General features: G+C 38.9%; 1 protein-coding gene across 4 annotated transcripts in view; it reads right to left on the bottom strand.

Annotated features, from left to right (window-relative positions):
- The window catches only part of ADAMTS20 (ADAM metallopeptidase with thrombospondin type 1 motif 20), a 62,669-nt gene that overhangs the window by 40,020 nt on the left and 8,320 nt on the right, over positions 1-14,329 (bottom strand). For all 4 annotated transcript variants that reach the window (XM_027892915.1, XM_027892917.1, XM_027892916.1 and 1 more), the window contains exons 3-4: positions 9,400-9,562; positions 6,620-6,879 (exon numbers count right to left, since the gene is read on the bottom strand). In XM_027892915.1, coding sequence (XP_027748716.1) covers positions 6,620-6,879; positions 9,400-9,562 — 423 coding nt within the window. The remainder of the gene's footprint in view (positions 1-6,619; positions 6,880-9,399; positions 9,563-14,329) is intronic.

Here is a 14,329-nt window from a genome sequence, read left to right as displayed (position 1 = left end):
GGGGGGGGGGGGGAGAAGGAGGAAGAAGAGATTTGGATTGATAGGTGTTTGTCTTCCCAAGTAAATGTTATGTGTGATGGGGCCTTGTTCTCCTGGGGATGGCTGAAGACCTGCCTGCCCATGGGAAGCAGGGAATTAATTCCTTGTCTTGCTTTGCTTGTGTGTGCAGCTTCTGGTTTCTCTATTAAACTGTCTTTATCTTAACCCATGAATTTTTTAGCTTCCAACTCTCTCCCTGATCCTGGTGGGGGCATGAGCGAATAGCTGAGTGGGGATTGGTTGCTGGCTGGGCTGAAACCACAACAACTTGTCAGGAATGCCTGTGCTCTTTCTTGTGACTGAGATGGGTGCAAAGACATCCCTTTAATATTGCAATAACTAAGCAAACAATGACTTAGTCATGCTCATCACCATCTACAACTGTTTGATGAAAATATGCACCACGGTTATAATCAGATCATATCAAATGCCCTCACATACAGCTCAGATATCAATACATCCTTCCTTTCAGTATCTGAAAGAGACTACCTCAAAAGATCATTTCACAAGATACAACCATAGCCAGGCATCTCTAGCCACTAGAAGCTACTCAGAGAAAGACATGAGTGTTGCTTGGCTCATTATTCACGAGAGGATCCCAAATAGCTCAGAGCAAGACCTTTGTCATAATCAAAAAGTACCAAGGCTTCACCTTAGGAATAGTCCTTGAACAGTGTACTATTCAGGAGCAAGTCAGAGACAAGTACTTGTCTAATCATCAAATATCTAATCAACTACAACCGCTGGTACCTAGGTACTAACAGCGGTGAAGTGTAAAGATGGGCAAGTATGTGCCTCCCTACATACTGCAAAATTTCATAGAATCACTTAGGTAGGAAAAGATCCTTAGGATCATTGAGTTCAACCATTAACCTAGTACTGCCAAGTCCACCAGGAAACCCTGTCACTAAGCTACTACCAGGTATGGTGACTCTACTGCTTTCCCAAGCAGCTGGATCCAATGGCTTTACAACCCCTTCTATTAAGAAATCTTTCCTAAGCTTTCTCTGATGCAGCCTGAGAACATGTTCTCTGCTCCTGTTGCTTGTTACTTGGGAGACAGGACTGATCCCCAACTCAATATAACCTCCTTTTAGGTAGTTGTAGGAAGTGATAAGGTCTCCCTGAGATTCCTTTCTTCCAGGAAAAAAAAAAGCACTGCACCTCCCTCAGCTGCTTCTCATAAGACTTGTCCTCCAAATCCTTCACCAACCTTCCTGCCCTTCTCTGGACACACTCCAGCACTTTAATGACTTTCTTGTAGTGAGGGAACCAAAACTGAACACAATACTTGAGGTGCAGTCTCACCAGTGCCAAGTACAAGGGGACAGTAACTTCCCTAGTCCTGCTGGCAACATTATTTCTAATACCAGACAGGGTGCCATTGGCTTTCTTAGCTACCTGGGCACACTATCACCTCTGTATTATCTGATGGACCTCAAGATGTAGTGATGTATCATTGTGACATTTTATATACAGGCACCCTGGAGTTGGAGCAGAAGGATAGTCACAATTTAAAAAATAGTAGGCGTTTTTTATACTCACATAGATACCCACATACCAAGATAAACAAGAAGTCTAGCTCAGAGAATTCCATATGAAAAATGCTTTGAAAATAATTGCTTTCTGTTATGTATAGTCATTGGTGTATAAAAAAAATACCCACTTTCATTTTAACCATGTCAAATACACAAGATCATGTGGTTTTATACACACAGAAAAAACATAATAAGGTATAAAGCCTAAGTCAAGGAATAAATGCCTTGTGCTGGCTTTCTAGATTTTACTTTATGAGAGATAAAAAGCACAGAACATTCCTGTAGCATTAGTACTAATACACTAATCTGAGTGAAAAAGGGGTAATATAGAACCTTAGTAGTCCAAGTAGCAGATGCAAGGAACAATATATTCATCTCTAAATTCTGAATGTAACAATATTCATTGCCTTTCAGACGCTAGCCATATAAATTAAATTATTAACCTACAAATTGTTCAATTCTAACACCTATTTTTAAATTATGACTATATGGCACAACCAGTAATGCCAAATATTCTTAAATTGTCACTCATCCAATTCAACCTGAAATGACTAGTATGCATCTATGTTTTCCCAGAGTGCTATGGAAAGATGAACTGTTAATTGTTGCATAGGATGACCTGCAAAGAAAGCATAAGAACATTATTAAAATTCAGTCTATATATATTAGGACAAAATCATTGGGCTGTTTTAATGATGGGGACAGCACACCAGTGTACGGAGTCTTTCCACATAGAAAATATTTAATGATGAATGATGATGGTTATCTGTCACAATGGGAAAAAAAGTATAAACAAGGCTACAACTAGAAAAAATCTTACCTGTTACTCACTACCTTACATTTTACGTCTCAGTAAATGATGGTAACCACAAAACATTACTAAAATGACAGTAACTATTTCAAGGTCCTTCAATAGCAGTTTCATTTGCACAAATCTGAAAGACTACACAATGAACAAAACAACGGATAGTCAAGGTTGTTTATGCGCAGTCCAAGCCAGAAACCTGTCTTGATGAAAATCAAACCCACCAGCTTTTAACACCATATCATAATAGTACTATTATATTACACCTTTTTATGATTCCACAGTCTCACTGCACGTTAGATGATCTAAACTGATGCTGTTTCAATCCTCTCCTTGAATGCATGGCTGCCCCTCACCTATGCTTCAATTTTAGAACTCAGGTGACTAGGTAGTCAGCTGAGTTCATGATCTGAGTTGGCCACCACAGCCCTACCACGGGTGGTTATACATGTCATGATTTCTTTTCAAAAAAGGCAAGATTACAAAGTTCTTGCTGCTCTTGCTGCAAACAGACTAAGAACAGACCAAGTAGTTTTTTAGTATCAAACTAACTACATAAGCAGTACAGTACTTAAACGGATGCCAATAATCAGCTACTTGATACAGAAAATGAGGATAGTACCTCAAAATGTCTCATGAAACCAGATTGGAGGTGGTTTTGGTGCTTTTATAGTAAACTCCAGTGTCTTAATTAACTACTTCAGTTGCTAAGATCAAGCCTTCATGTTAGGGGCCTTGAACTTCCTGAAGATAAAGTTTAAGATAAAGTCTTCCAGTTACTAAATCTATTAAGGCAGTGCTTACTGCCTGTTCTGATGACACAACACTTGGAGAAACAATAAAAAACAGTGCAAGTTAAGCAATCACAGAATTCTTTATTATTTTATTTAGAATTTCACATTAAATAATACCACCCTTTATTGTATTTCAGTACAAATTTTTTAATAAATTTCTACAGCAAAGGTATTCCATGTCCTTTGAATTACATATTTCAATCAGAACTAGTAAGTATTTCCAAGACATAGTATAAATAATGTGAATAATTATAATGCCAACATTTATGCAACTTTAAAGAAATTGGAAAATGCATTCCAGTTCCAGTTCAATGGGATTACTCGCATTCTGAGAGTTAAGCCTTTTCAGGTTGAATTGGATGAGTGACAAGACACTTAAACCCTAAAAATATTTAGCAGTATATTTCAGTTCTTATTTTCCACTCACAAAACAGCAGCAAGTTTACTTTGGTGGCTTTGTTGCTGATAAAAAAACCCAAAGAAAATAAAAGAAAAACGGGCCAGGATTTCAAAGGTTCTTCTGGGAGCTAGATGTCTAAGTTTCATTAAAATTTAATGGGATTTATATGCTTAAAGTTTTTAGGTTTCTTTAAAATCCAAGCCAAAACTGAATAACATTAAAAGTTTCAGAATTATTACAAGACTAGAGTATAATGTTTGTTCATACATTGATTCTCTAAAGTAGCAATTATACAATGCTTCTCTTATTTACCTAGAAGTCCAATTATGTAAGTAAAGAGATTTTAGAAACATTGCAGTGTAAGGAGTTGTAGTTGAATGAACAACAGCTACAGATGCAGGAACAATGTTTTGTTCTTAAAAAAAAAATCCAGTACCTATAACCACAACAACACCTTATGAAAATTATAACATAAATGTTCTATTTCATCTTATTGTAAACTTCTGTAAAAAACAGCTTCCATTTTAAAATAATGTTTTGGCCACTTTGCTTTGTTTCTTAGAACAGCTCTTTATTAAAAAAGTCTCTATAAAAATGGCATCTTTGGGATCACTTGTTCTAAAAGAACTCCAAGTTGGGTCTGCACTATAAGTTAAAGAGAAAAAAACCAACTTTCAGTACTGATTTTTTTTTTTTTTTTTGTAATACATGAACTTTCAGACTTTCACACCACTAGAAGTAGAAAAATTTGAAAGACCTAATCAAGTAAAGTATGCTGATCTCCTTAAAATATTATTTCTCTTATAAACCAATAAAAGGAAACTCCATCTTCTACATTTGCCTACATCATCTGTGTAATAGATGACAGCACCTCTACTGCCATCAGCTGGATATGCAGATATTAGAGTGAGCAGAATTCAGTTTTGTTGTCTAACTGCATATTATCCAGCATCCCTTCACATGCTATAGTTTATGAGACACCTATACACAACTCGCAGTTACGACTCATCATTTACAGGACACTTGCAGAGATTTGACATCACTGGCATAAGTGAAACCTGGTGGGATGAGACCTGTGACTGGAGTGCCCTGCTGGATGGTTACAAGCTCTTCAGGAGGGATAGGCAGGGCAGAAGGGGCAGAGGGGTGGCACTTTATGTAATAGAAAGGTTAGAATGTATGGAGCTCAGAGCTGGCACTGGCACAGTTGAGAGCCTCTGGGTAAGAATCAAGGGGCAAACAAATAATGTGGATGTCATTGTGGGAGTCTGCTACAGACCTCCTATCCAGGAAAATCACACAAACAAATTATTCTCTGAGGAACTAAGAGACACTTCCAAGTCAACTGCCCTTGTCCATATGTGGAACTTCAACTTGCCAGATGTTAACTGGGAGCATAACACAGCTGGTATAACCTGTGCCAGAAGATTCCTAAAAAAACTAAATGACAACTTTATGACACAGGTCCTAAGGGAGCTGACTTGGAAAGGTGCCCTCCTTGATCTGCTGCTTGTCAACAGAGTGGATCTTGTGAACAAAGTGGAGATTGGTGGCTGTCTTGGTCACAGTGACCATGAAAGGATCAAGTTTAAAATCTCTGTTGACAGAAGTAAAAGTGTCAGCAAAATCTCAGCTCTGACGTGAGGAGAGCAGACTTCAGACTGCTCAGAGAGTTAGTAAGTAAGGTCCCCTGGGAAGATGTTTGTGCAGGTGCTGGCATCCATCAGTGCTGGTCCCTTTTCAAAAATCACCTCCTAAGGACACAGGAGCAGGCAATTCCCAAATGTCAGAAGTCAAGCAGGCAAGGCAGAGGGCCAGCTTGGATCTTCTCTTGGAAATAAGGCAAAAAAGGAAGGTATATGCCCAATGGAAGCAAGGTCAAGTGACATGGTAAGAATTCAGAGATGCTGCTTGCTACTGTAGGGAGAAAACGTATGCAGCCAAAGCTCAGAGTTGAAGTTGGCATCAAAGTATCACCAGCTGGTTGAGGGAAGGGATTGTCCTGCTCTGCTCTGCACTGGTGCGACCTCACCTTGGATATTGTGTGCAGTTTTGGGCACCACAATATAAGAAAGATATTAAGCTATTAGAGAGTGTCCAAAGGAGGGTAATGAAGATTGGATCATACTCTAAAGCACATGATGTGACTCTTGGGGATGGTCCTGTGCAAGGCTAAGGGTTGGACTCGATGATCCTTGTGGGTCCCTTCCAACTCAGTATATCCTGTGATTCTGAGCTTTGTGAAGCAGCTCAGGCCAAGCCAGATGCCCTATGGCTTCTTAAATGGCACTGGGCACTTCTATGAAGTAAATTAATTGATCCAAAAGTAGATGTCTGTGACTGGTCAAGTGAATAGCTGTCTATAAAGCAGATATCTCTATAGATACCTATATGGCAGGTGCTTTAATTTGCAAGCCCCAAGGCAGATGCAGTTTCATATAAATTAAGCTTCTTAAATAGATATAAGGACAGAAATCTAGAAACAATTACAATGCAGAATATGTTAGCATGGCTTTTCCTATGATTCAACAGAGGTCATGGTAAACTTTTTGATTATACAAAACTTACTGCACCAAATTCTGAATCAATACAAGTAATGACTTTTGTTTCAAAAAAGAATTTATTACAGAAAGATCGCAAACAAATGATGCCAACTCAAAGTCTGACCCATAATCATCTAAAATTACTTGAAAACTTGGAAAACTAGGATTACTATGACCAAGCATTTTTTTCACAATGCATTTTAACATCTATCTGCTGTAATTAATCCATACATTTACCTCACTGAAGCTTAAGAATTCTTCTAAAGCAACAGAAAATCAGGAAATCAGTCACATCATTTCACTTAGACACCTTACACTGCATTAAACTGAAAAGATCCACAATCCAAAATTTTGGCCCTACTTTTTAATTTTTGTTTATGGAATCTCTTTCTTTTGATACAAAATTTGGTCAAACCAGAAGACAGGACAGTTGCAGAAAAGAGAACAACTGAACAGAAATAATTGAAATTGCTAATACTTAAGAACAAGAGTTTACTTACTATTGACATCAGTGTTAGTATGTAGTGTTGTAAATTCTGCCCATGGTGACGAACCATTTTGACGTCAGCTGTAACCATCACTTCTACATATCTTGGATAGGAAAGAAAACGCTTTTTCCTGGAATGTGGATTGCCACCATCCTCTATAGAGAGGTTATTTAAAGCATACTTTAAACCGAGAGACTTCTGTAAAACACTGCTCTCTTCATTTAAACTGCTGAAGGTTGAATGTAATAAAGTGCTCTTCTTCAACTCTTTATCTGCAAAGCAAAAAAGATTTACCATTAAATGCAGTTTCTAAATGTAAAGAAGCAAAGGGCATCCTGAATCACAAAGCAAACTTATATTTATGATCTTATTTCCAAGAGAAACATTGCAAGAACTAAAAAAAAAAAATTATATGAAACACAGAAGACTGTAATAGGAACATCAGATTAGATGTCTTTTACATTTTCATACAGCTCTATTATAAATGAATTCTTTGTTAAAAACTAGTTACAAGGCAGGAGTATTTTGTAGTTCCTAGAATGCGGTATATTTGGAAGAAGAAAAGCAGTACAACTTAAGCGGTACAACAAAGGAAGCAAGTTAGTTAAACAAAACATATTTTTACACTCAAACTTCTGGCACCACTGGAAGAAACCAAAACAAACTAGGCCCAGCTCCTGAATTCAGGTCCCTACTGACTTTTAAATTTATGTAACATATTTAAATAAATATAGTTTATTTTGTAAGCAAGTATCCATCAAAAACCTTCAATGACTTCCTTGACACCTTTGTAAATATTCATTATGTAGGATCAGGTTCTAAAGGAAATATACAATCTCAGATATCTCCAAACTAAGTACTGTAATACTTCCAATAATGCTGTATAGTCTAGTCACCAGAGGCTTCTGATACATAAAATCCATGCATTTTTCAGAATCACCTTACTAACAGCTCACATAAAAACACTTACCTCAGAAGCATACCTGAATTGTCACTACTCTTCAGAACTTACACAGCTAACTACACACTTTAGCCCCCTCTGAACAAATCTCCACCGTCTTTCTGGAAGCTACGTTTCCTTCTTAAAAAGTAGCTGCCAAAGAATATGTCTCAGTGTCCTGAATAGGACGAAATCCTCCCTCTAGAAATCCAAGGTAGAAGTTTTCTTGACCCCATTCCTTACTTCACCAAGAATCAAAAACTCAAATCTCATGGTCACTATGCCCAAGACAGCCTCTGGCCACCACATCTCTCATTAGCCCTTCTCTGTTCATAAACAGGTCTAGGAGGACATCACCCCTGGTGGGCTCACTTACCTGCTGTGTCAGGAAGTTATCTTCTACACATTCCAGGAATGTCCTAGACTGCCTCCTCTCCACTGTGTTGAGTTTCTGTCTCATGAAATGTCACCCAGCAGCTTATAGAATACTTTATCTGTCTCTTCATCCTGGTTGGGTGGTCTACAACAGACCTTCACCAGGATTTCTGCGTTGTTAGTCTTCCCCTGATTCTTACTCATAGGCACTCAACCTTATCATCATTATCCTTGAGCTCTATACAGTCAAAACACTCCCTACTGTACAGAGCCAGCCCACTGCCTCTCCTTCCTCACCTGTCCTTTCTGAAGAGCTTGTAGCCATCCATGGCAACGCTCCAGTCATGTGAGTCATCCCACCATGTTTCTGTGATGGCAACTACATCATAGCTTTCCTGCTGCACAAAGGCTTTCAGGTCCTCCTCTTTGTTTCCCATACCCTGTGCACTAGTGTAGATTCACTTTAGCTGGGCTATTGATTTCACCCCCAGCACAGGCTTGACATCCCCAGGTTCATCTCTAGTAAGCCTGGTCTTACCACCTTCCCCCTCTAAACCTAGTTTAAATCCCTCTCAATCAGCCCTGCCAACTCACGGGCTAGAGACCTTTTCCCCTTTTAGACAGGTGAACCTCATCTGTCTCCAGCCTGGTGCCAGGCAAACGACCCCAAAAAAGCCAAAATCCCTAGGATAGCACCAGTCCTTAAGCCACTTGTTCATCAGGTGGGTTCTCCCGTTTCTTTCAGCATTCTTCCCTGTTACCTAAGGGATGGTGGAAAACACCACCTGTGATCCTGTCCCTTCAACTAGTTGTCCCAGTGCCCTGAAGTCCTTTTTGATTGCCCTAGGACCTCTAAACCTCATCACTACCAACCTGAAAACCAGAAGTGGGTAATAATCAGAGGACCATGATTATGATTAACCTATATGCTGTGAATCTGTGAAAGTACAACCATTCACTTGTCACATATCCTAATAATGTGCTTGTAAATTACTCCACTCTATTTTCAATAAAACTAAATATTATTAAAATGTAGCATGAATACATTATTAAAATACTCATAAGGACAAAAATCTTCACTAATGGGTAATATTAGATTTTTCCATTATTAAGGAAGACAGATGTCCTGTGTTATCTGTTAGACTTACAATAAGCTCATTATCTTTCATGAATACAAGAAACAACTCCCATGGATCTTCTCTTACACCTACATTGTCCCATATGTAAAAAATCAAACCCACAGAGAAGTTCTTGAAATATCATCATTTTTTTTTACTTGCACATTCTGTCCTACTTTTGAATTAATCACTGACACAAAACAAAAGGAAGAGCTGTCAAGCCCATGTGAAAGAAATGTGTAGGTTCAAATGGAACAATCTGGAGAAATATTATTTATGACATTAAATCTTGCCACTTTAAAAAAAAAAAAAATCTGACATTTGAAAAAGCCACAGAGAAATTTAAAGTATGACTATACCTGAAACTTCACAAGGTTTGTGGGATTTTGGATATTTTTTTTTAAGTTCTTCATGTCTGTATATAAGATGTGGTTTGTTATGTTCATCTTCATGTTCACCTCCGTCTGCTTTCATCAGAGGTTCTAAAATATATTCACCATCATGTGCCTTAAAGGTGCCCATCTGAAAGTAAGAGAAGCAATTGATTTATTTTCCACTAAAAATACTGATATAAAAATAAATTTCATTGACATAAAAATTATTTATGATAATATTTTGAAGGTAATGATAATACATTTACATGAGAAACAGAGGAAACCTCAGTGGGCACTGAAGATGGAAGGTGGAAGATAAGGCAAGAGAAGTTTGCTTTCTGAGACTTATCCCACCAGAGTAACTCAGACCACCTTGCATATTAACAAAGGATCACAGGTAAACACTATATAGAGTTAATAAAACAAAGGGGATCACAAAAATAAAGTGAAACTAGGTATAACCAAGCAGGACCAGTTGGGAACTCTGCAAAGGAGAGCAGAGGCCATCAAGAACTTCATAATTTGAGTGTTGTCTAAATTCTGGACTGATTTGTTGCCTTCTGTCCTTAACATAATTTATAAAATATTTTTCTTCTAAAATTGAATTTTCCTTATAGATTAGAAACAATGTTAACCTGATACTCTTTTTAAAGACTTTGAAATGAGTACCAAGAATTCAAAGATGACAGCGATATTAAAGTGTTTTTCTCCTTGATTCCCCCAACACAAACACCCCCCCGCCCATCTCAGACACACATGGGTAGCAATGTAATGGGAACCAAATGAACCTGATTACTAACAAAAGCACTGGCACATACACAAAGAACAAAAATTAGGCTCCTTTTCCCCAACCCCCCTGCCCCATAATCCTTTTAATTATGAAATCCTGAAACAGAATCGCTTCTTTCTTACTGCACTTCCAACCAAATTTATAGCTTCCTATGACTTAAGAACTTCACTTCAGGAGACCATGAGGAGGAAAACACATGTAAGAATTTCATTTAATTATTTTCAGACGTTTTAGCAACTTCCTCACTTAAGTCCGTTAAGCATCTCAAGTGAGTAGTTGTGCTGCATCCTGGCAGATCTTTTGCCAGTGAGGTATGCTGACTAATAAGATAATAGCAATAATCTATGTAATATGCTTTAAGAGATTAAATGTTCATGTCAACCTTGAAACTCCAGGTTACAGAGAGAGTAGCAGAGGAGGATAAATGAGAAGAGAAGGGTTTCTTTCTAAAACAACCTACTAAGTCTTTAAAAACTGCTGCAGACTACCTTAGTATCCAGGGTATTTTACTGGAATTGTAATATCCCTCGAATTTGGGATCCTTCTAAGCAGTTACCAGTTTTCTTTGTTTAACAGTCTATTAGGCTTCAGGCAAGTGTCAGGATATCTGTAATCTTGCCTGATACATAACATTATTAAAGATACTGCAAACACAGCATCAATGGATCCTCTGCACCACGCAGCTAAACAGTATTTTCCTTTCAAGACTTTTTAAATCTAACTCATAGAGTTAGATCTAACATCTAAATCTAACAGTTCTTCAAGACTGTTTAAATCTAACTCGTAGAAGCACTTTTTTCCATTCAGCTTCATTTAAATTCTTTGCAAGTATTCTTCATGCCAGATCCTTTTTACATTCAGTTTAGCCTTCTCACATCCAGTGTTTCCAGGGCATGCGATTTGTAGAGGACAGCAGACCAAGCATACTGAGAACACCATGTGTCTCCTTGGAAAGGGCCTCAGGAAAATAGACATGACACAGCTTGTCAGTTAGTCCTAAGATGCAACCTTTGGGAAAAATTACAGGGACAGACAAGAGCATGTCACTCAGGGACAAACCATCAATATCTGCCACTAAGACTCATGTTAGTGTTTATTACATATACTATTAAAGTCCCGCGGGAGCCCCCGGTGGTCCAGGGGAAAATTCACTGCACTGTCACTGCAGAGATCCGGGTTCGATTCCCGGTCGGGGCCCCTCCCCGGGCAGATGGAGCTCGTTAGCCCGTAAGGCAATCCATCTACGTCCTGAGGACCTCCCTGCCACCGTCCAAGCGTGCTTGGCCCCGGCAGATGAACCTCAGGATTAAAGGGTGGGCTCAGTTCCGCGCACACTGTGTCTCACCTAAAAAATCCAATGCGCAGGCTGGAAGGTGGAAAGACCTTCCCCGGTTCTTCGTTCGCGAAGAGACTGGCCATTAAAGTCCCATTAAACAAAACATAATAAATGTGACCCCACATTATTGGTCAACACTAACAAGCTAATTAATTCTTTTCTCCTGACGTACCATAAACCCTATTTCTAGCCAACAGACATTTAATGCACGTTCTTCTAGACTTAGGGAAGAACTTTATTGCTACTGCTTTATTTCACGCATACATTTTATTTCCATTCTATTCTTTCAAACAGGATGAGCAGATATTTTGAATTTGTTTCTTCCATGGCTTTTCCAATAAACAGACTTTAAGATTTTACAAAGAACACACAGATTATGCGAATAGTAGCCCAGAACTAAAAAGGATAGAGTTACATTTTAAACTAAACTTAATTTCCATAATAGAATATCAGACTTCTACTGGAAAAGATGAACTGAGTGGTATGGTAGTGGGGGGTCTACAGGGGTGGCTTCTGTGAGAACCTTCCAAAAGCTTCCCACATGTCTGATATATCCAATGCCAGCCGGCTCCAGGATGAACCTGCCATTGGCCAAGGCTGAGACAATCAGGAATGACAGTAATGCCTCTGTGGTAACATTTAAGAAGGAGAAAAAAAAAGTTATTGGGCAGATGAAAATTGCAGGCTGAGAAGAGCAGGGTGAATGAACATGTGAACAACAACGCAGACACCAAGGTCAGTGCAGAAGGAGGGAGAGAAGGTGCCCCAGGTGCTGGAGCTGAGGTTCCCCTGCAGCCCATGGTGCACACACCATGGTGAGGCAGCTGTGCCCCTGCAGCCCATGGAGGATAACCAGGATGCAGAGATCCACCTGCAGCCTGTGGAGGAGCCCATGCCAGAGCAGGTGCATGCCCAAAGGAGGTTGTGACCCCATGCAAAGCCCATGCTGGAGCAGGGTCCTGGCAGGGACCTGCTGACCTCGGGGGAGAGGAGCCCACGCTGGAACAGGTTTTCCTGGTAGGACTTGTGGTCCTGTGGGGGACCCATGGTGGAGCAGCCTGTTCCTGAAGGACTGCATCCCATGGAAAAGTGACCCACATTGCATCAGTTTGTGAAGAACTGTTGCCAATGGGATCGACTCACACTGGAGAAGTTCATGGAGGACTGTCTCCCATGGGAGGGACCCCAGGCCAGAGCAGGGTAAAGACTCCTCTCCCTGAGCAGCAGCACGAACAATCTGTGATGAACTGACTGTAACCCATATTCCCCATCTCCTTGAGCCACTAGGGGGGAAAAGATAGAAGCTGGAAGGAGAGAGAGGTAGAGGGTGTTTTTAAGATTTATTTTTCTTCTCATTCTCCTGCTCTGATGCTATTAGTAATAAATTTAATTAATAACCCCACTTTGAGTCTGTTTTGCTCATGACACTGATCAGCAAGAGATCTCTTCCAGTCCTTATGTCGATTCATGAACCCTTTGCTACAATTTTTCTCCTCTGTCTAGTTGTAGAGGGGAATGAGAGAGTGGCTTAAGTGGGTACTTAGTATCTGGCCAGGGTCAACCCACTATAGCCTCTCAAATCATCTAACAAGAAATCCATCTGTAACGTTCTATTTCTGTTCTCAGATAAAGAGATAAAAGTAAATTTAAAAGACCTCCTCAGCAGAAGTGGAGTACAAAATTGAAAATGGTCTCTTGCACATCATAAATAAGTGGTCCAAAGAAAGAGTGCTACCAAGGACTATGTATATGCATAGATTTGAGGAAATTTATGAGAAAACCATATGAGAATTATAATTTACTTTTTGGATTTAAAATACTATGGATGAGTTAAACACTTTATATTACATCAACGTTCAGTGAATCAACACAGCTACTTCACTGTATATGGTATGGCTTCATGGTTTAAAGTGGCTTAAAACTGTATAGTCTTAATCAATGTATTTGCTCTCTTCCAAAAGCAATAGAAATAAATACTGCAGAAACTATGGTTAAAGAATGCACCATGGCCCATACACAAGTTACATCTTTGTGTATAATAGCAACTTCATAGAATGCATGGAAAACATAAGGGACACAGGTTTCATAAATGAGGAATTAATATGCCCGACAGCACAATTGAAAAGGTTTCACAAAAACTCTAAAAGAACAACTGAAGTTCTGGAAAACATGACTCTTAACCAGCAGATTCCCCTTCAGGTAAGCTTTATTCCCACACTCAAGTACTTTTCATGGCTTCTCAACTCAGCTTAAAAACCTGCAAGTAAGTTTACAGCAAGAGTATTTTAATGGTCAAAGTAAATTACAAAATCCCTTCCTTTTCTATTATTCTCTTCCTCTCTTCCATCCCTCCCCCCTTGTGTTTATTCAAAGCTCTTGAATCATGTGAGAAGCCCTTCACCTTTTTCTTCCTGTTTCACTGTTATGTTTTTTAATTAAAGACTTAAATAGCATAGCTTAATTAAATCACTAAAGAAAGAAGTATTAGAGGCTATCTGATCATGGTACACTGCCAACATCCGGAAGGAGTATTTCTACTAGAAGATAATTCAGCTAGAAACACAACAAGAGCTAGTGGTTGCAAGCTAATATCTTAAGACCAGAGCTAATATAATAGAAATAAGAAAATAGCAATTCAATCATAAATAATACACCACCTGAGTCACAGGAAGAAATATCTAAAATCTTACCAGGAGTGATTGAAAGCAACATTATGTTTAAAGTTCTTAAAAAGAGTATAAAATGCTAAAAGTTTGTTATAGGAAAAAAAAAAACTTCCATCGTAAGTT

Source organism: Empidonax traillii, unplaced genomic scaffold (genome assembly GCF_003031625.1).
Source record: "Empidonax traillii isolate 1590-97213 ecotype Southwest subspecies unplaced genomic scaffold, ASM303162v1 scaffold374:size1477467, whole genome shotgun sequence".
Taxonomy (NCBI): domain Eukaryota; kingdom Metazoa; phylum Chordata; class Aves; order Passeriformes; family Tyrannidae; genus Empidonax; species Empidonax traillii.
The sequence above is the reverse complement of the archived record's forward strand: the minus strand, read 5'-3'. Positions and strand labels throughout refer to the sequence as shown.